The sequence below is a fragment of the Colossoma macropomum genome, unplaced genomic scaffold (genome assembly GCF_904425465.1).
Source record: "Colossoma macropomum unplaced genomic scaffold, Colossoma_macropomum, whole genome shotgun sequence".
In the NCBI taxonomy this organism is placed as follows: domain Eukaryota; kingdom Metazoa; phylum Chordata; class Actinopteri; order Characiformes; family Serrasalmidae; genus Colossoma; species Colossoma macropomum.
In genome coordinates, this window is record NW_023494807.1 from 20898485 (window position 1) to 20922075 (window position 23591).

At 38.9% G+C, this 23591-nt stretch overlaps 1 protein-coding gene across 1 annotated transcript in view; it reads left to right on the plus strand.

The window, feature by feature from the left end:
• The first annotated feature begins 5646 nt into the window (after positions 1-5646).
• Positions 5647-23591, plus strand: part of LOC118796753 (protein unc-13 homolog A) — a 75064-nt gene continuing 57119 nt past the window's right edge. The window contains exons 1-3 of the mRNA XM_036555854.1: positions 5647-5960; positions 20268-20297; positions 20393-20492. Of these exons, the coding sequence (XP_036411747.1) occupies positions 5939-5960; positions 20268-20297; positions 20393-20492 (152 nt within the window). The 5' untranslated portion in view covers positions 5647-5938. The remainder of the gene's footprint in view (positions 5961-20267; positions 20298-20392; positions 20493-23591) is intronic.

The window sequence follows — 23591 nt, forward strand, 5'->3', positions numbered from 1 at the left end:
ATTCAACCCACAGGAGTTTAGCACTGCATCCCCACCACCTCATGCTGAAGTTATAAGTCAAGTATAAATTTCAGACTGGCTTAATCTGTGCTTTGAATGAGATCAAATAGCCAACTTTCTAAATCATTTCTGGCCTGTACTGACATGTTCAACTCACTATCTCTCAGGATCTTATTCTAATCAAGGTGTGCGTTTACCTTCACTTAATAGTCCAATGAGCGCAGAAAATCAGATTTTGTCAGGAATTTGTTTAACATGCACTAATCAGATAATGGGAAATTCTGGGTCTTCATGAGTCAGTCAGTAATCGGATTTCTGTTTTGCAAACAACCTATAAATTCACAGAATGAGACGTGATGTGAATTTAACATAGAATTCAAATGTCACTTTCAGTGTCAGTTTTTTTTTTAAATCGAGTCACTTTAGCGGAAAATATATATATACATCATGTAGATGATGAAAAACATTCAAATTCTTCATTTCATCAAGCATGTATTTGGTTTCAGTGTCGCTCCAAAAGTGTTTTGTAGCTGTTTCCGGGACAGCATTCTGTTTTCACGCATGCACAGACTTTAAACCCAATTACCGAGCTTAAGGCTTTTTAGGCCTTAATCCGATCTAAGAAATCGGAGTATGCTGTTTGCATGACCACTTGAATAATCAGATAACTGCCAAAATCTGATAATCGTCATATTATTAAGTGCATGTAAACATACTCAAGGTGTCTTAGTGGTATTACTCACTTGTACACAGCAAAGAATTCAGTTATGTAACCAGAATTTGATTCTAGCACAAAAATACACGTCAAAATTAAGTGAAAAAGCAACATAGGCCTATAGCAGCAGATGTTGATATAAATAATTCATGTTATATTAATAATATAGTTTATATAAAATGTACAATAATATGTTGACTTAGGTTTGAAGTTCGCTTTTAAAATGATGGTGGTACGTGAGTAATGAGTTCAGGCAGGGGACTGATGTTTTAAAAGATTTATCTCAAAATACAACAGTAGTTCTAGTAAAAGTCGCTTCTTTCCTATTATGGTTAAGTATCTTCCGAAGCAAAAGTTAGAAAATCATAGCCCCAGTAATGGGTGAGATATCAAACTGAATACATGTAGGCAAATCATTGAAAATAACTTTGGCCTTTAGCAACAAGCAAGACATTCTCTTAACTCTAGATCAAATATATAATTCATCCTAAGTTTAACTGCTGTCATGGCTGTAAAATCCTGCAGGCTTAGAATAACACTTTTGACTACAAGCCAAGGTCACAAGCTCTCGATGTTCTCAAACTTAGGAAAAGCCCTGCAGCAGCAACTGACAGCTCCATCCTGTAAGCACATAAATAGAACAGAAACAAGGCTCATTTAAGTAAGCAGACAAGATATTCACTGAACCATGCAGAGCAGCGCCAGACCTTAAAAGGAATATTAGACTCAGTAGGGTTAATATCCTACAACAATGTCCTTACCCACAAAACTGGTTCAACACTCATTCGAACATCCACTCATTCGAACATCCAAGTTCTGCACACAATCAACCATACATGGAATAGGAATCAACATTAAAGAGGAATTCCACCAATTTTTCAAAACATCTGTGGTTGAGAAGTAAACAGTCATTCAGGGTGGTTTGAGAAATGGTTAATCAAACTTACCAGGACACATTGGTGGTGGCGATGGGAATCAGGGATCATAACTCAAATATAGCCCTTTTATTCACTATCCAAAAACAGCAGTGAATCTATACCAGTCTTCTGAGTTTTTATATACACTATATGGACAAAAGTATTAGGCACTTACATGTTACACCTACAGGAGCCTTTATGATGTCCCATTCTAAATCCATAGGCATTAATATGGAATTGGTCCCCCCTTTGCAGCTATAACAGCTTCCAGTCTTCTGGAAAGGCTTTCTACAAGATTTTGGCTTGCAATCTCCATTCTAGTTCATCCCAAACGTGTTCGATGGTGTTGAGGTCAGGGCTCTGTGCGGGCCAGTCAAGTTCTTCCATCCATGCTTTTATGGATGTTGCATGGTGCACTGGGGCTCAGTCATGCTGGAACAGAAAAGGGCCTTCCCCAAACTGTTCCCACAAAGCTGGAAGCAGACAATTGTTCAAAATGTCTTGGTATGCTGAAGCATTAAGATTTCCCTACTCTGGAACTCTTGGCCTAGACCAACCCCTGAAAAACAACCCCATAGCATTATCCCTCCTCCACCGAACTTTACAGTTATCACAATGCAGTCAGGCAGGTAACAGGTAAAAGGACGAAATTTCGCAAACTGGCCTGTAACGGTGGCAGCCTATTACAGTACCATGCTTGAATTCAGTGACCTCTTTAGAACGACCCATTTTTTCACAAATGTTTGTAAAGGCAGACTGCATGGCTAGGTGCTTGATTTTATACACCTGTGGCAATGGGGCTGAATGAATCACCTGAATTCAATAATTAAGAGCTGTGTCCCAATACTTTTGTCAATATAATGTAAAATGTTGATAATGGTAATAATGGTAAATAATGGTAAAATAGTGGTTTTCTATGGGTACTGTTTTGCCTTACAACATATACCTCTCTGTCATGAATGGATGTAGAAATAGATGTTTTAGGCCAAAATCTTATCTCAGAACTGCTGTAAAACGGTATCACAGGCATCAGGCAGTGTATTCAAACATTTTATGTAATAACTTTTTGTGGGGGAAGTTTTTAGAGGCATTACGCTCATCAGTTGTCTGGTTCCCATCACCACTGTGAACAATTCTGGCTTGGAACATTAACACCAAAACACTCTGGCTGACTTTGTTTACATCTTAACCATTAAATTATTGTGAAAATATCCCCTTTAAATAAATTGTTACACTTTATTCAAAGGCAACCTACAAACTATATAACACATGCATAAGCATTGAATAACTTACTTATTAAAGCGATATTTGCACATATAGAAACACTTTATGCTAGTAATTGACATTGTGTTGACATAAGAGACCTTAAACTAAAGTAACACACATTTGTTTTGTTATGAAGCAGCATTCCAAGGAAATGAAACTAATAAGGCAGTGGCTTGTTTAAGAACACAATGGAAAACATCTATGACAGTTACCCCTTAAAGGTATATGGCACAAGCATATAAAAATTTTCCAAGGAATTGATATGTGGTTCTCTTATTTACATGGGAATGATGCTTCATCACAGTATATAAACCAAATAAACATACTTCCTTTTATTTTTAGGCACTTTATGTACAACCCTATTTCCAAAAAAATTGGGATGCTGTGACAAATGTAAATAAAAACAAAACGTGCGAATCATTTGAACCCTATATTTCATTGAAAATAGTACAAAGACAATGTAACAGATGTTGAAACTGAGAAATTTTATTGTTTTTTGAAAAATATATGCCCATTTTGAATTTAATGCCAACAACATGTTCCGAAAAATTTGGGACGGGGGCAACAAAAGGCTGGTAAATTTGTGTAATGCTAAAAAAACACCTGGTGGTTAATTGGCAACAGGTCAGTAACATGATTTGGTATAGAAAAGCATGCCAGAGAGGCTGAGTCTTTCAGAAGTAAAGATGAGGATGTGTTCACCCCTCAGGATAACTGCACAATTAAATAGTGCAACAGTTCAAGAATAACATTTCACAACATAAAATAGCAAAGAACTTTTGCTTTTCATCATCTGTGGTACATAATAACATTAAAAGATTCAGAGAATCCAGAGAAATACAAGTGACAAGGCCAAAAACCAGTATTTGCTGGCTGTGATCTTTGGGCCCCCACTGCATTAAAACCAGATATGATTCTCTAATGGAAATCACTGCATGGGCTCAGAAACACTTCTGAAAACCACTGTCTATGAAAACAGTTCATCACGGCATGTACAAATGCAAGTTAAAACTCTAAAATAGTATCCATGATGGTGTAGGGGTGCATTAGTGCACATGGCTTGGGTGACATGCACATCTGTTAAGGCACCATTAATGCTGAACAATATATACATGTTTTGGCAACATATGATGCAATCTAGATGACGTCTTTTTCAGACATTCTGCATGTATTACAACAGCATGGCTCTGTATTAAAAGAGTCCAGACGCTAAACTGACCTGCCTGCAGTCTAGACCTGTCACCCACTGATAACATTTGGCACATTATGAAGCAAAAAATACGACAAAGGAGACTCCGAACTGTTGAGCAGTTGAAATACTATATCAAACAACAATAGGAAAACATTTCACTTTCAAAACTACAGCAGTTGGTCTCCTCAGTTCCCAAACGCTTACAGAGTGTTGTTAAAAGAAGAGGTGAATGTTTTTTTTAAACGTGTTCTTGGCATCAAATTCAAAATGGGCATATATTTTTCAAAAAACAATACAATTTCTCAGTTTCAACATTTGATATGTTGTCTTTGTAGTATTTTATTAACATTATTATTATTATTATTATTATTATTATTATTATTATTATCAGTAAGTAGGGGCAAGAGGACAATTTTCAAATTCTCAACATATGTACATTTGCAGTCATGTTTTGGCTCTGGTGAATTGCTAAACAGTGTTTGGTCAGGACAATTTTGCTGACACCTGCCGGACAGAAGCGGAACATGCGCACTGCATCACTCCAGACACTGCAGCTGCGCGTGTTCAGTGCTGAAGGCGAGCGGCCTCTCGGCCACGCTTCACCATGTGGGACCTTTCCCCTTTATTTATTTCACAACAAAACTAAAAGCATTTCATTGTTGTTGGAATGACCAAATAGGACCTTCGCGTAATCAGTGCAAATCTCAGGATCCCTGATGCTGTCAGCGTCTGATGTAATCTGTCCTTGTGTTACCTGACTTAAAGATCACGAGGCGTTTTCACTGTACAGACCTGTTATCTGCAAAATCATTACTCGCGTAGATTCAGCTCGGATAGTAATTACATGTGGTATTAATGATTATATTCATTAAGCTCTATTAATATTTTAATGCAAGGCGATTTTATTAACGTGTTTGTGTTAATGATATATTAATGCGTTTGTACTGAGGTGACTATGTTAACCCATTAATTTCTGACAACTTAATTTAGTATGTTGAGGTAAAATGCCATGTAAGGACTTTGTTGTTTTGTTAAAAATCAGGTGTCCCACGTGACCAAAAAGACTGACATTAATGTGCTACATGAATTAATAGAGACTCGCATTTATTTTTCTTTGATCTATTTCTTCATATTAATGTTCAGGTAAGATCAGAAAACATTTAAAGCTTCAGATGTGGGCATTAATGGGTTAATGTGGTTGTATTAATGATCCATTCGATCATTAATTATGTGTTTTTGTTTAGATCCAAATCAGTAATTAATTATGTGAGCTCATGTGAATGACTGTATTAATGAGGTTATAATGCAATGTGATCATATTAACATGATTATACTAACGATCCATAATGTAATAAACATTAATTATATATGAGCTTTTTTTATTAGATCCTGTTCCTCTGGTAGCACGAGCCCCCTCTCCACATGTTCTGTAACTTTTCTGCACTGCGATCCTGCGGATCTGCGCGTGCGTTGGTGCGTGGGTGCGTGCGGGGACGCGTGCCAGCGTGGGCTGTGGGAGAAACCCCGTGACGTCACGGCCCGAGCTGTCCGGTGCTGAAACAAGATGGCTGTGCGCTAGTAAGCGGAGAACTGAGAGGCTGCTTACAGAGAGCACGAGCACCGCTGGAGAGCAGGTTGCAGCTGACGTGTGTGTGCGTAGAAGTGTGTGTAAGAGAGAAAGAGCGAGCGAGAGAGAGAGAGAGAGAGAGAGTGTGTGAGTGTGTGTGTATGTGCGCGTGTCTGGGTTGTGTCATGAGTGTGTGGTGAGCGTGGGCGCGCGCGGATCCCTGCAGCCCGTGCGGAGCAGCGGGAGAGGAGAGAGGACCGAGCTCCGAGCTGCTCACAGCCATGTCCCTGCTGTGTGTGGGGGGTAAGTGGACACATCAGCGCCACTCTGATACACCTCTGTGTGACTTAGTCATGTTTGTAGATCTGTTTATTATGTGCTGTTGTCCTGCCAGAGTTCAGCAGGGCTTTAATTGGGGTCACTGTATGATTTAGGAAAAGGTTTTAGTTGTTTTTGATAAAGGTTTTGTGGGACCCTTGATGGAGCAGCTGTATATATAGTTACATTATATAGTACAATTGATAATACAATATATAGTACATATAATACGGTATATAATATGCCATGTTATACGTGCTGTCAGTATACTATGTAGTATTACACTGCATTCAGTACATATCTATAATATATACTGAGTGCAGTATACATTATAGACTATGTCTATATAGATAGATAGATAGATAGATAGACTCTTGCTGAAGATACTTTAATATGCTATATATATATATATATATATATATATATATATATATATACATACTATCAGTATACTATATAATATTACACTGCATTCAGTACACACACACACACACACATATACTGAATGCATTATATATATGCATCATATATACAGTATATACTGAGTGTATAGATAGATAGATAGATAGATAGATAGATAGATAGATAGATACTATTATGCAGTGTACTGTATAGTATACTAACAGTATGTATACGTATGTGTAGTATGTATACTGTACTATATGCTATACAGTATAGTATATACTACAGTGATATGGTGATATGCTTTAATATATGGTGGGGTCGTAGTAATGTGTATCAATTGCAACTGTCTCTTTTCTGAAGTGCTAAGCTTCCTGTTCTTCTTCTTGTTTGGCTGAATATATTCTGCCTGATTGTGTTTCTGCATTTTTCTGACTGAAACTGATTTATGAAGCGGTTGTGCTGATATGACAATATTCCAGTGTTCCACTCTGCACCTGACTCCGCAGTCTGCAGTTTGATGAGTCTCACCTGTAAACCCATTTGTCTGTGTTCTCTCTCAGTGTGCCCGGTTTAAAGGGAGACCGTATGAGTTTGCCGCAGCGTTCAGAGCTTTATAATGATGTGGGAATGAGCGGGGGGAGCAGGGCAGTGGGAGTAAAGAGAGGGAAAACAGGAAAGAAGAGAGGAGAAAGGAAAGCGAGGGGAAAGAAAGAGGGAGAGAAAAGAGAAGAAAGGGAAGAGCAGGAAGAGGGCAGAGGGTAAAGGAGAGAGGATAGGAGAGAACAGAAGAGAGAGAGAGAGCTGCTTTGTCTCTTCTCGGACGTGAGGGAATCCTGTGGGTGTACGCGCGCGTGAGCTCGCGCTCTGCCTCAGAGTGACGTGCCTCTCTCGCGCTGAAATGAAGCAGCTGCGCGCGGTCCTCGTAGTCAGGAGAAGAGCCGTCAGCCGCGCGCGAGAGGCTAGAAAATCAGGATTAGAAACGGAACTGAAACAACAAACAACAGCATTTCTTACAAAACGTCGTAGAAAACAGGGATAAAATCACTTTCAACGTCCAGAGCGAAAACTTCAGTTTGAAATGAGGTTAACTGGCTGATAACGTTAGCCAGCTATTTAGTTCCGGTTAAACTTTTTTAAAAATAAATGCAACAGTGACTGATTTGGTGGTGTTAGCGTTTTTAGAGGACAACACTCTTAAAAAGATGGTTCTTTAAGGGTTGTTTAGTAAAGAGAACCAAAATGATTGCTCTCTTGTTACGATGTCAAGCTTGAAACAGTAGCAGAACCCTTTTTGGTGCTGTACAACCTTTTTCAAAAAGGTTCTATATAGGACTACACACTATATCTTATATTCTTCATTAAATCATTTCATCATTTAAGCATGACATCGTTCTATATAGAACTCCTGGTTCTAAATTGAACCATTGCCTTTACTAAAACCCTTGAAGAACCATCTAGGTGTGTATTATATGTACAGTGTGCTACATATTAACCTTTTTTGTGGATTATTGCAGTATTTTAGTTCAGAATGAATCAGAATTACAAATGATTAGTTTCTAATCCCTCATTCTATGAAAATGAACAGGAACAAAGTAGCGTTATTAACCTTAAGCTAAAGCTTAAACGTTCCCCTCAATCTTGCTCCTGTTTTTGTTTACGTTCCGTGAAAAATGTTCTTTTTTAGTTTCTGTTGTCTGTAGGCTACTATTTGTAATCCCTGCATGAGAGACTGGCGGAAACATTGATTTCTCACACAGCCTCAGACGCCCTTGACCTTCTCTTTACATCATATGCTTTATGGTACATGGCCTTATGGCTTATGCAACGCTCTTGAAATGAAGGGAAGACACATTATTGTTCGTATCACGTTAAACCTCTCTTTCTGTACAGGCCAAAAATAGATGAATGTGTTCACTCCCTTTGAGTGCTGCATCTGTAAGATAGCAGGGGCTAGATGAAAGCTTTCAGACACTGATCCACTAGACATACTACGAGCACTGTCTTCGTGGTCTCTTCTGCCTTGTACAGGGGGATTCTGACAGCTTTGGTTTGAGATCCCATCTCTCTTTGAGAAATTTATCTCCGCTCTGCTGGCTCTCAGCTTCCTGACCAGTAAATCAGTGAGAGAGGGAGAAAGTGAATGAGAGTGAGAGAGAGAGAGAGAGAGAGAGAGCGAGAGGAGGGGGAGGAGTTAAAACAAGGTCCATGAGTAAGGTCACAGCCAAAGAGCTGCTCTGCTTAGAGTGAATAATGAATGAATGAGTAATATGGAAGGCGGCGATATGGTCGATGCCATATTTTACTGCTCTCAGCAGGGTTTCCGGAGCTGTTACAGTAAACCTAGCTGCGCTAGTTTACGTCTAAGGTGACCAGAAGTCTGGATGGATGTTAAATTATATCAGTATAATGCTTCTCATTCAAGAAAGTGAGATATCAACTGATAGCATATGCTTTAAAGAAGAACACTTCCCTGTGACTGAAATCGGGCACTATACACTCTGACACTATTCACTAAACTATCTAGTGCCTGGATTTTTGTAGTGTAGTATTGTCTATAACACTAAATACACTAAATTTAAATGGCAAATTACCACCACTTACCTCACTGAATGTTAGCAAGTCAAGATTAGCTATAACATGCCCAGTTACCATTAACATGTGGAATCCTTATCGCAAATAGGTTTATGCAAATAATGTTGTGTTATGATATAGTTTTTGAACAACAAAGCCATATAATTGTAATTTGTACATTTTGAAAATTTCAAGCTGCAGCTTGTTTTGGTGGCTCCACCCCAACAATTGCAAAATTCAGTTGTCAAGATGTAAACAAAGTCATTCAGAATAGTTTGATGTGAAATGCAGCATTCTAGAGAGACTTACCAAGTTAGAATTCAAAGCACTGGCGATAGGAACCAGGCCTCTGAAGCAGGAATAATTCAGCCAAAAATCTACCCAATTTTCCACTTGCCATGGATGTAGTCAATCGGCCAAGACATGTTTAGAGTCCAGATTTTGCTTCTTTATTTTAAAACTGCAGCTACAAGGCTAACATTGCTAACAAACTGTGGAGCTCAATAGTCACCCAAATAGCCCAAATCGTTTCTGTGAAAAAAAACATCCCCAGAACTTCTCTCAATCTGCTCAAACAGCATCCAGGTCTTTATTAAGGTCGTGCAGACTTGCTGATGTGGTTTAGGAGACAGTATGACTCACTGTGTGCTACGACTATGAGCAAAACTCTTGGATCAGATTCCTCTATATTTATGATGATTATTGTTACAAATACTGGGCCTCATTCTCCAGTATCTTCCTATGTTTGGTCTTAAATGTGTTCTTGAGAAAGGTCCTAAGAAAAAGTCTACGTCAGATTCATAACATGTTCTTAAACCACAGAACTGTTATCACCTTGCTCTTGAGTGTGTGTAGATTCTGTTCTTATCTAAGAACAAATCCCAAATAAGTGGGTTTAAGAAGAAATTACCTCTTAAAATGGTTCTTAAAAACAGTGGGGGAATGAGGCACACTGATTCTAGATTAGCTACTGCTCCTAAAGTGGTTTGTGAATACAGATAATGTTGTTTTGGAGATTGAAACTATATTTGGACCAGTGCATTTGCATTGTAGACATTGTGACCCCTGGTTCCTATCACCAATGTAGGAGAACTCCACTGTAAAGAACTCCAAGCCTGTAAGTTCCTCTACAGTGAACCACTTCACATCAAGCTACTCTGAATGACTTTGGTTACACCTCAAGAATTGAATTAAGCAGAAATTTTGAAAAGTCTGAGGAAGCACCCTGTAATTTTTCAGCAGTTCTAGTTTAATTTTAATTGTAAACACTTTACACATTGCTGTATGCTACAGAAGTGTTCATGTGCATTGTGTACTTGGTGTTTATATACATGTGACATAACAGAGACAACTGTCACCTACACACTTTCATCCATTTCTCACCTCAACAGAGGATTTAATTATATGGTTGTGTTACATAATGTATGCCTCTCTCTCTCTCTCTCTCTCTCTCTCTCTCTCTCTCTCTCTCTCTCTCTCTCTGTGTTTATGGTGATGTAATCCTTTTGTATTTTCTTTTGTGTTGCAAGTCCTATAACATCCTCCTCTCACATACAGCTTGTGGGAGTCTATCCGGATTTATGTAATAAAGTAAGGGCTTACATGCCTAGCTTAGGCGGCTTCAGTATAATCGGAGCATTCCTATGTGGAAGGCAAGTGCAAATGTTGAAAACATTGTTGGTGATTTTGCCTTTGCACTAAGGAATTATTAAAACAATATGAGTCAATCTGATCAAATCAATCTGAGAAGACTAAGCAACCAAATGGTACAACTGAAGCAACCAAATTATCTTGGAATGTTTTCAGTTTTTGGTTAAAACTGCACACATGTAGCTATCAGGATTGGATGTACTAAGAGTTCTAACATATATTTTTCATCAGCAGATATACGAGTAAACATATGATTAGTATTATTGACAAAAAACAATATTGACCCCAATCAGTTCATCTCTAACATGCATAGATGCAAGGAGTTTTTTCAAGCCATTCTCATCATGAAATAAGTGATTTGATCTGTAATTGATTTTATTGATTGAGGATATTAAAGGGGAATTCATGGAACTTTAATTCAATTTTTGAGATGTAAACATCATTTAGGGTGATTTGATGTGAATGAAACTTGTGCATAGCATCATAGAGAAACTTGCCAATTTGGATTTCTTTAGAGTAGAGGTGATAAGTAACAGATGTTTCGATGTCTACAACTCAAATATAGCCTTTTTATTTGCTATCCAGAACAACAAGTGAACCTAAATGTGTTTCATAAAACAGTGTCTCAGACATCAGGCTGTGTATTCATAACCATTTCATATAATAGCTTCCTGTTATGTAGCTTCTAGAGTCACTGAATGCGTCAGACTTCTGGTCCCTATCACCTCTGTTCTGAATTATAACTTGGCAATTTTCTCTAGAACATTTATTTCACATTAAACCACTCAGAATGACTTTGTTTACATCTTAACCGATGTAATGAAATTTGAGGGAGTTAAACATTTTTCACAGTTTTAAAATGTGTGGTGTTCAGATGAGAAGAGTTGAGTTAAAATTTACCCTATCAGTAATCCCAAACAATCGGATAGAAAATAGGGCTGCACTCTATGGAAAAATACTAGTATTGCAATACACATTGCAATATATTAAAATGCGTATAAAGTGAATAATTAATGTAACATAGTGAAAGATGGGTTAGAGTTCTTTTTTAATTTACTATTGTTGGATCCAATGAATACTTTCTTCATCAAAACACCTGTTAAAACTCAAATCTGGAACTGTGATTGGGCAGGATGCTCAAAGCATGTGATTGGTTTGATGCCTCATTTGCATAATGCAGCCTTCTGTGCTATCAATATTGCAAAGGCCAATATTGCGGCTAACAGACTACATACTGTGAAGCCCTTGCAAAAAATACATTCAGACTCAGAAGACATTGATGTGTTCTAGCTTGGCTTTGAGTCTCTAACCCAGTTTGGTTTTGGGGGGTTAGCTTGTCGTTCCCCTCCACCCTCTACCCTGTAAATGAAATCTCAGGGTCATTGATTACGACGTATTGTTTGTAGGCGGCAGTTCCTGGCCTGAATTATTTATATTGGCAGTGATTTATGAGTTGGTGCTATTATTAAGAGCCTGTTTCCTGTGTTCTGCAGTCCAATTTCTTTTTCATTGATCTCTGACGTGTATTGATATATTGCAGCAGGGCTGTTTTTAACCACTCTGACTGAAACCCAAAGCCACTAAGGTGCTCTTTCCTCCCAGAGTTCGATCTCGGGCTGAAATCCACTGCATTGGATCAGTCTGGTGTTTCTGCTATATATTTTGCATTGACTCTTCTCAGCTGCAAAGCAGGCGGCGGAGTTTTAGGTGGCTTAAAATAGTTTTGGTCTGTTAGCACAGATTGGCTGCTACACCTGGACTGTGTCATCAGTTTTTCAGTGGGCTGCGCAGATTGGAAGACAGAATCAACTGGGCATTCTATTTTTAGTCACTTTACGGGAGATGTTTTAACCAATCTTTCAAGCTGCAATGGCTGCAAAAAACACAATCTTGGTGTCATGTCTTTGGCGCCATATATTGCTTCCTTGCAGCAGACCAGTCCATTGTATAAGTGCAAAAATTAAGTTGGTAGAATTAATGAAGTTGAAATCGGAAGCAGGAATCACTGGAAATAGCATGCTATCATGTTTGGTACAGCCAGAGTGAGAATAATGCTGTGTTTGACTAGAGCTTGCAACTCAGAATTTCCAGCCTCCAACTTGGAAAAATCAAAGAAAACAATTAACTGGGAATTCCTACTAGGAATGTCAGGGTGGTGTTCTGAACTTCAAGTTCAGCTTCTCTACTTTTAAATGAGATTTGCTTTAAACCAGTGGTTACCATCTATGGTGCTGGTAATCTTGCCTTCCTGTAGACTGGAGTTCAAACCAAAATCTGCCTCTCCAGCTCATTAACTTCTTTAGAAATCTTTGATTGAATGTGTAGGTGTGTAGGGGGCACCATGTTAGATGCAGACTGGCACCAAAACCTGCAGGAAAGTAGATCTCCAGGAGGAAGTTTGGCAACCACTGCTTTAACCCAGTCAACACAGAGACAGAGTAGGTGCTTAAATCTATAACATTGACAATGTTATAGATTTTAGCAACTAGATTTAAGCGACAAGGTTTGCTGCTTTGAGAGAGTTAATACATTGTGATTATCATTCAATACTAATGTTAGCTAGCAATACTCGCTACTTTAATGGAGGTGTCCATGTTTTTTCCCACTTTGTAGCTCAAACGAGGTTAAAAAAATTACGTAATTCCAAGCTTCACACTTGTTTCTCAGCTTTTCTCTCTTTTCATTTTACTCTCGTTCTATTTTTTAGATGTATCTATCTGGCTAGTTAGCTAGCTAGTTAGATATCTTGCTAAATAGCTAGAGGGCTGGCTATTTCTGGCCAGCTAGCTCTTATGAAATAAATAGCTTAAAGAAATATCTCATTGTAGTTTTTACTATAGTGGCCATAGCAGAGGGCAAAAAAGTAGCTCATGGTCTGTATTAGTGTCTTTTGGAGCTTGTCATGTTTAATGAATTTTTGTTTGACGCCTTAAAGCCACATTAAAGGCTTTTAGAACAAAAAAGCTGCTAAACTGGCTTTATAAACCTCTTGAAAGCTCTTGAAAGTCACTGGGGATATGTTACACTCCCTAAAGTCTAAATGCAAGATCCAACGCTCAGTGGTATAAAAAATAAGGCTCTTGATCCTGTATGTTTTTATTATCATTTACCATCAAAACAGTCAAAAACTTGTCTGTTTCATCAAAACAGTGGCATGGCATATTGTGATTTGTAAATAAGGCTAAAAAACAGGGTTATCACTGCACACTTACCATAAAACTGATAGATGACAACATCTTTACAAATCCCTTATTGTGGCTTTAAAGGCCTGTTACAGCCACGTTCTGGTGCCTCAGCTGTTTCTCTCGGAGGCGTCCTGCCAAAAGGCCAGAGCGAGATCTGCTGCCTTTCTGACTATGAAATATTCATATGGCCACCCAAGATAGAAGAAGCTTAGTGCAATAAAGAGAGAGGGGAATCTATGAAATACAGCAAGAGAGTCACATACGCACACAATGTTATACAGTATTCATCCTTAAAGTGCAGAAAAGTGATAAAAGTATTCTTACACATACAGTTCATCCTCAATGTGCAAGAAAATGATAGAAACGTTTTTTCAGACACCACCATTCAAAACTTTGGAATCACGTCTCATATTAAGAATTTTTATATTTTTATGTACAGTAATGTAAAATGGCAAGAATTATTCATATGACAAGTGATTTTCGAACCTTTGAATGACAGCACATGAATGTGGAATTAAACATATATTATATAAAAAGAACAATAAAAGGTTATTATGTGAATGAATACACTTCACTTATCTAGTTACAGTAATTTTTATATGAAGTTATCTGCCTCAAGGTTTGATCACCACTTCTGGATATTCATTTCAGTATCTGATTACAGATTGCACAATACCACTTTTTCTTTTCCAATACTGATACCAGTTTTAGCTGATACTGATGCAATATTTCATCTTTAAAAACTACTAAGCTTTAAAATGAGCCATTTTTAATTGATCTCAGCATCTCACATAACATGAACATCTAAAAGTAGACTATCATGCTCAAACTACTCAAACACTACTACCCCACAGGAAGAAATACACAGCTAACATCTCACCTCACAGTGTGAGTAAGTGCTGTTTCAGGAGAGATTTATTTAGGGCTGAAAAACATTATGTTCTTTTTTATTGAAATTACAAATTGAGTGCAATTTTCAAATGGCAAGAGCTGCAATTAGAATTATAACCTTTGATATTCAGGATTTTCAGTTTTAATAGGGGAATTTTGATCTAATAATGCAGATCTTATGAATTAGCACTTTGGCACATTACATTCAGTCTTCAAACCTCAAGCTTGAAAAAAAGACATGCTGGTGTCCTTGACAAATTAAAAACCAATGCTCAAAGCTTAATTTATAGAAAATAATCACATTTAATTCATGATCACAATAATCCCTCCTCCTATATCATTGTGTGTGTGTGTGTGTGTGTGTGTGTGTGTGAGAGAGAGAGAGAGAGAGAGAGAGATACACATACATATGTACATATACATACATATATAAATATATACATGTATACATATGTGACCTTCTATATATAGCTCTCTCTACCCCCAACACATACACACACATGCACACACATACACAGCATAACCCAATCATAAAACACATAAAGTGTAGGCATGTGGAGAGTGTGACAGGTGGAAGAAATGAGAGGAAATGAGAAGAGGGACTACTGCTGTTGAGGGAGCCATTAGGAGAGATGACGGCACTAAACGACAGAACACCATGCTGCTTCACTGGGGCTCATCAGAAAGGCCACAGTTCCCCAGTGTCACCCCCAGCTCCCCGGAGACGGCCTTAATTAGAACGGGAGGGACCCGAACGGCTCCGAATTAGAGCGGCGAGGGCTGGATGTTGGCTTTATGTGGCTGGGGATATGAGCCTGATCAGATGGCTGGAGCTGAAAGCAGTGGTGGGGGGCTAACGGGAGAGTGTGTGGAGGGGAAATGAGAGATGGGCTTTCAGACTAGCCACTCCACGCTGAGTCTGCTTATTACCCGAGGCAGCTGGTGCTCTGGGATTCTAGTATGGCGCTATACTGACCGTACATAATGATAAAGAGGCAGGAACGTTTGGTCCTTTTTGCTTTGTATTCCAGTGTTTGTAATTGTGCTGTTATTTAATTAATTTTGCCTTTGTCTGTAACATTGTAGCTTACTGTGTTTTCTTTGTGTTTATGTAAAGCAGTTAGGTGTTAGGTATAGTTTTGTGTATAGGAAATGCTAAACCTTTAACATTTTGCCTCGCGTCTTTGTTAACATGCCATCCATTTATCTGATTTTAAATAGTTCAGCAAAACATCAAATATACACAATTTCCCCCTTACCCTAAATGCAGTCGATCAGCAAGGAGATTTGCTGATTTGAAGTTTCTGCTTCTTTAATGTTGCACTGAAGCTGAGCTTATGAGCTTATGCCAGTATAAAGCTGAAGTTGTGTATTATTTTATGGTCAGCGTCATGCCTGCAAAAATGTTCTAAAGCCAATATGTTTTGTCCTGTGTGCATTTTTCCTCTGAATCACCCTGGATTCTCTGAATTAAGAGGTCATTTAGCAGTCGAAATACGAATAATGCTGCATACATGCTACAAAAGCTAACTCTAGTGCATGTTGAAATGAGGCATGAAAATCTACTATTAAACTTAAACACTGTTAAATACAAATACCAGCTACTCAAACTGTAGGCTTCTGCTGCTAAAGCAACTTAACCACCACATTTCACAAAGTTTGCTGGTTTGTGTGGGGTATTTTGGAGAGGTTGCTGGACTTATGATGTCAATTCAGTGTGCAGCAGTGTTAGTTTGCATGTAGCTTAACTACTTAATAACCTTGTGAACCTTGAGGATCCTGTGATATTCAGAGGAAAATGTACGTAGGGCAAAACATATGTGTGACATATGGTTATCTATAAATATGGACAAGATTCAGGCTTTTTGAGTGTTTCTTGTAGTTTTGTCCATTTTTAAAACAAACACTTCTACTGTAACTTTGAACGTCACATATTTCTTGGTGGGTTAAGGATAAAGTGTGAAAACCACCCCTTTAAAGTTCATCTGTTTCGATTCAGTAGCATAAAATCTACAGTGGAATATCCTGCTGATTTTGATGGCTCTTGTAGGCCAGTGCGTTTCTTGGTTTTTCTGCAGTGCTAGTTGTCAGTGCTGCTGCTACAACTGCTCTCCTGGGCTTACTCTGCTTCTCTGAAACTAATCCCGAGGCTTACTGCTTGCTGCTCTGAACACAGTTCAGCTCTGTCCTTTTAAAAAGCGCTTTGTTGGCAGCTGAGTGCTGTGAATACGCAGCGCAATGCATATCTTTCACTTTCTTTCTTTCTTTCACTCTCTCTCTCTCCCTCTGTATCTCTTTCCCTCTGTATCTCTTTTTCTTCATTTCACTTTCTAACTTTCTCTGTACATGTCTTTTCTCTATGTCTCCTTTCTCTCTCTCTCATTCTGTACCTCTCTCTCTCTCGCAGTCTCTTTTTCTTACTTTCTCTCCCGCTTCTCTCCTTCTCTCATTCATTCTGAATTTCTTTCTTTCTCTTTCTGCATCTCTTTCTTCCTTTCTCTGTCTCTTTGTGTCCCTTTACTCTATTTTACTCTCTCTCATTCACTCTTTCTCTATCCCTCCTTTCTCTCTCTTTCTTTGTATCTCTATTTCTCAATCTGTTTTTCTTACTATCTCTTCCACTTTCTCTTTGTCTTTTGTCTCACTCTTTCTGAATATTTCTTTTTTCTTTCTCTCCTTCTTTCTTTCTTTCTTTCTTTCTTTCTTGCTTTCTTGCCTTCTTGCTTTCTCTCTCCCCACTCTCTCTCTGTTTTAGCTGAGTCGGGGCTTTTACACATCTTTCCTTTTTGTTTTTAGTGGCTGCCCCAGGGAGGAAAGGAGGAGAGGCATAGAAAGAGAAGAAAAGAGGAGAGGGGAGAAGGGAGGGAGAGAGAGAGGGAGGGAGGAAAGCAGAGGCGTTTGGAGAAAAGGATTACAGGACGAGAGCAAGGAGTGTTTGATATGAATATTAATGTCCTCTATGCTACGTGGCAGGGGCAGCAGCGGGCATCAATAATGCATAGAAACTGACGTAATAACTTTGCCCTTATGAAGTACCGCAGAAAGACAGAGAGAGAGAGAGAGAGAGAGAGAGAGAGGTGCATACCCTGTACTCTTCCAGTACACTTCAAGCTTTCTAATCATGTTTTTTTTGTGCTATATGCTCCTCATATACACTACATGGCCAAAAGTATGTGGACACGTGACCGTCACATCTACGTGAGCCTGTTGGACATCACATTCTAAACCATTGGCATTAATATGGAGTTGCCCGCCACCCCCCCCACTGGAGTTCCTTCACACCAAACTCGTCAAACCATGTCTTTATGGATCCTGCTTTGTGCACCGCGGTGAAGTCATGCTGGAGCAGGAAAGGGCCTTCACCAAACTGTTGCCACACAGTTGGAGGCATATAAATGTCTAAAATGTCTTTGTGTGCTGTAGCATGAACATTACCCTTCACTGGAACTAAAGAGCTGAGCCCAAACTTTGAAAAACAGCCACAGGCCATTATACTTCCTCCACCAAACTTTACTGTTGACACTACGCATTCCAGTGGGTAGTGTTCTCTTGGCATCTGCCAAACCTACACTTGTCCATCAGAGTGCCAGATAGTGAAGCGCGATTCATCACTCCAGTGAACATGTTTTCAGTGCTCCAAAGTCCAGTGGCGGTATGCTTTACACCACTCCAGCTGACGCTTGGCATTGCACAGATTTTAGTCTTGTCTACAGCTACTCCCATTTCATGAAGCTTCTGATGCCCAGTTTATGCTGTTGTTGATTCCAGAGGCAGTTTAGGACTCTGTAGTGAGTGATGCGACAGAGGATAGGTGATTTTACATGTTACATGGCACTCGCACTGTGAGTTTGCATGGTCTACTGCTTTGTAGCTGAGCTGTTGTTGCCAGAAATTTCACAAAACGTCACACGAGTTCTTCAGTACAACCCATTCTGCCAGTGTTTGTCTATGGAGATTGCAAGGGGTATGTCCTTGATTTTATATACCTTTTAGCAATGGTTGTGGATGAAATGTTTGAACGTAGTAATTAGGAAGGGAGTCCACATTATTCATATGATATATTACATTTCATATTGGTGCTGTCATATTAAGCCCTCTTATCTCCATCAGTTTTTATTCATTTTCTTTGTTGCACAATTTGAAAACACCGTCTGCCATTTACATTGTGAGGAAAAATCATGATGAGTGAACCAATAGAAGTGGTCCAAAATGGCATAGTTAGAATGAAGTCATAGTTAGGATGTTAGGAATGCTTTTTCCTCTTCCACTTGCAGAATGCTCTGAATTTTCTGAGCTTTTCCTGACACTGTCACTAGAACACGCTACTCTGTCCTGCTCGTGTCCAGCACTCTCTCTGGCCACAGGGATTTAAAGATGAGAAGTGATCAAGGACAAGTTAAACTTCCAGTTCCTATATGATTTCTCTGAAGACATGGCTCTCTGTTTTCTGTATAACTGTGTCTCTGTGATGTATACATTATGTGATGTATACATTAGATGAACTAAACTGCACTGTCTAAGTTTTTATTTTAAAATTAAGTAGCATTTTTGAGTCAGGAGGACAAATATGGTGTGTGTGCACTGCTGCGTGTAGCCCTGTGAAGCCTAAAATCATAATTTAAAAGTCAGAGCTGCATAACGCACATAGGCACAAAAAGAAGATCCAGCTCGATGTTTAGGTCTCAAATCCAAAATCAACATTGTACTGATGAGGATATGATGACAATAGTAGATAATTCACTCACATACTTGGTAGACACACCCTTCACCAAGTTTTGACTGAGTTCTCTTTGAATACTCTTCCAACTCGCTCCCAATCATCAAATTCATCCCCTGGGGGGGAAGGGGTCATTACAGAATGTTCTTCTCAAATGTACATTTCCACCAGAGAGGTCTCCTAAACACCCAAACTGTAATGTAATTGGTTTAAGTATTAGGGACACAATTTAACACCACTCTGCATTTGTAAACAAAAACATTTTTTTACATTTCACCACAATTCAGTCATTACGATTGAGAGTAGTTTGGTGTGAAATGGTGCATTATAGAAAAACATACTGAAGGATTTCTTTGCAGTGGTGGTGTTAAGAACCAGGGCTGTTGATATATACAATGCAAATATAGTCTTTTAATCTACTGTCCAAACTACCAGTGTACCTACATGTGTCTTCTGATTTTTTATATGTAATGCTGATAGTGGTAAAATAGTGTTAAATCTGAAATAATAAGCTACTATTTTTTCTTACAACACTCTTCGTGTAAGTTACCACCATGAATGTATTTTTTATATGTTTTAGGCCAAAACGTTTTAGTTTTTGTACTTTTAGTCAAAATAATAAAACAATGCATCATGTATATCAGGCAATGTATATGTAACAGTTTTGTTTAATAACTTAATGTGAGGTAGCTTTAGAGGCTTTGGATGTCTGGTTTCTATCCCTGCCACAGTAAATTCTGACTTTAAAATCAAAATCTAACAAGCTTTGTTTTATTACTGTCAATAAACCATACATTTAAAGGTTAAGCATGAGCATGAAGAGACTGAAGAGTATAACACTTTTGTTTTCCGTCTTTTTCTTTTTTTCTGCAGTGAAGAAAGCCAAGCTTGACGGACCCCAAGGTGAGACTGATGAAAAACCTCCACCACCATTCCTTTTACAGTCATTCCACACTGTGTATGTGTTTGTGACCTCCTGTTGTTACTCTCTCCTGCAGAGAAGTTCAACACATATGTGAGTCTGAAGGTGCAGAATGTTAAAAGCACGACAATCGCAGTGCGGGGCAACCAGCCCAGCTGGGAGCAGGATTTCATGTTGTGAGTATATCTCTCTATCTCTGTTTCTCTCCCTCTTTCCTCTTTCCCTCTCCCCTTTCTGTTTTTCCTTCTGTATCTTTCTAGCCCTCTCTATTGCTTTCTCTCCCTCTCTTTCTATGGCTCTGTCCTTCTTGCTCTCTTTCCCTTTTTCTCTCTCTCTGTCTACCTCTCTCTTTCCATCTGACTCACTCTTTTTCTCTTTCTATCTCTTTTCTTCTTTTTTGCTTTCTTTCTTTTTCTGCTTCCCTTTCTCTTTCTGCATTCCTCTCCCTCTCTCTTTCTCCCTTTATCACTCTTACCCTTTTTCTCTCTTTCTGTCTGCCTCTTTCTTTCTTTTTTGTCTGTTCTTTTTCTCTCTCTATCCTTCTATCTCTCTCTCCTTCTCTCTGTTGCTTTCTTCCCCCTTTTCCACCTTTCTCTTCCCTTTCTTTGTCTTTCTGCAACCCTCTCTCTTTCTCTCATTCTTTTCTCCAGTTTCTCTCTTTCTCTCGATTTCTCTGACTATTCTTTTTCTCTTTCACCCCCTCTCTTTTTCTCAACTGCTGTTTCCTCTTTTCTCCCTCTCGATCTCTTCCCTTTCTTTAGCTCTGGCAACCCTTTCTCTCTTCTCTTTCTCTGACTCTCTTTATCTCTGTTTTTTCCCTTCCTCTCTCTGTCTTGCTCTTGCCCTCTCTCTCCCTCTCCCCCTCTCTTGCTGTGTTTGCTTTGTCATATTGCAATTTAATGTAATTCCATAAAAGAAATATGTTCTCGCTGACGGCAGTGTTATCAAGCCGGATAAACCTCTTAATGCTAATTCCTCGTTAAACATCAAAGCTGTACTTCAAAGCTGTGTTTGTTGTTTTTCGCTCTCCGTTAATTTAATAATCTTTGTTAACATGAATAAATTTTGTTAGTTACATTACAGTCAAACCAATGAGCTGTAACGTAGTTAATGTGGAAAATGAACATTTCTATCCAAACAAACAAAAAGGATAATAAGAGTGAAAAGTAAAGTACAGACATGAGTTCCTCAGGGGTGTATAGGCTACTCAGCCCATTCATGTTCTCTGTCTTTCTCTCTCTTTATCTCTGTCTGCCCTCGTTCTCTCTCTTCTACCTCATTTTGTCTCTCATCTGTCACACCACTCTCTCCTCAATATCTCCTCTCTTCTCCTTCAATCATCTTCTTTTCTCTCTCTTCCCTCCCTCTTCCTGTCTTCCCTCAGTCTCTTTGTCCTCTGTGCCCTTTGCTCTCTTCCCTTCTTGTCCATCTCAACTTGAGTTTGAGCTTTAATTTGTCTTCATTACATTCTAACTGTCTTGTCCACACTGGCTAACTCAGACACTCTCACTAGCACCCACTCCACACTGTGACTTTTCCAGGCCCTACATTCACACACACATGGTAGATGTCCAGATGTCCAGAATATATGCTGACATTGTAAATTAACTTCATGAATGCTATTCTCGCTTTCTTAAGTGCTGAGTACACTACAAATAGCTTTACACTAAAACTGGCATATATTATCATTCAGAAGTTTGGAATCACTTGTCATATTAATGATTGCTGTTATTTTGTTCAGTAACAGTGTATACAGTGTAGAGCAGTCGTCTCCAACCCTGGTCCTGTAGAGCTGCCTTCCTGCAGATCCTAGTTCCAACCATACCTGCTCCAGCGAATCAACCTCTTCCCAAGTCCCTGATTGGCTGGATCAGATGTATTAGAGTTAAGTAAGGGGCGGTGTAGTGTATTGGATACAGGTTGGGACTAAACTCTGCAGGAAAGCAGCTCTCCAGGACCAGAGATGGAGACCACTGGTCTAAAATATATGTACTAGACAATAAAAGGTATTTTAATGTCTTTTATACAATATTATGTTTTGGGAATGAGAAGGTTATGATGTTATTAATAATGTAGATGCTGTAATTATCTATTTATTTTCTTGTCTGCTTCTTGTCACGTTAGCTACCTTGAGTTTTGATCACCACTCTACAAATAGAAGACATTCTGGGAGTTAAAGGGCCTGTATAACTAATAATCATACATTCCTCTTTTTGTGCATTGCACAAAAATACAAACAGTGTAGTAAATTGGCTTTTTAAACGTAAATTTACCTCTTGATGTTATTGTGATGTTTTCTCAAGTATTATGGAATCATCTATAGCTCCATGCATCTTTCTAAACACATGTAAAATGTATTTGAAACCTGTGAAGCTTTGAAGAGTGTCATATTAGAAACATGTTATACACACAGTGATTGCAAACTTTTAATGTATCAGGTCAGTAGAGATGACTTACTGAGTTTTTATATATTTCACATACAGAAAGTGACTCAGCTCCTCCACCCACAGCTTCCCCCTCTCCTGCTCTCTTTCATTCACACTCATGCATTATCTTCAACTTTACTCGCTCTCTCGCTCACACTTTCACCTCTCCCTCCCTCGCTCCTTTCTCCTCCTCTCACCCATTTACTCATTCACTCACTCAGTCATGCTTCGCTCTCTCTCATACTCTCCACCTGCTTCTTTCTTTTTCTCTTTCTTCCCTGCTTTGTCAGCCATTCATTCATGTATTCTGCTCTCTCTCTCATCCTCTCCATCCTGTCTCTCCCTCTTTCTCTTGGCAGTCCCCCTTCTCTTTCTCCTTTATTTGCTTATCAGTACTCCAGCTGAGTAGAATGAGCTGAGTGTGTGTGTGTGTGTGTGTGTGTGAGGTACACACTCATGGTTCAGAGTCCTGGGATTTCAGTGGTGTTGCACCGCAGCTGTTATGTAACAAGGCTGTACGCCCTTCATGCCATCATGTCAAATTCAGAGAATTCAGCCCTTGGCACAGTAATACCCTAATATTTTATTCAATATTTCACAGCGTTCTGGATATTAATCTTATTCTTATTTCATTTTCTGTTATACAGCTTTTTGTCATTCAACTACCCAAATGCAGTTGATCATACAAGACATGTTTGATGGCACAGTTTGCTTCTAAAGGCCAACCCCACTACTTAGCATCATGCAGTTTGCATGCTGTTCTACTGCCAATGCTGTCCTATAGAGATTATACAAGCAGTTGAACACCTTTGTCAATAATGGGTGGACCTTGAAGTAGCTGAATTCACT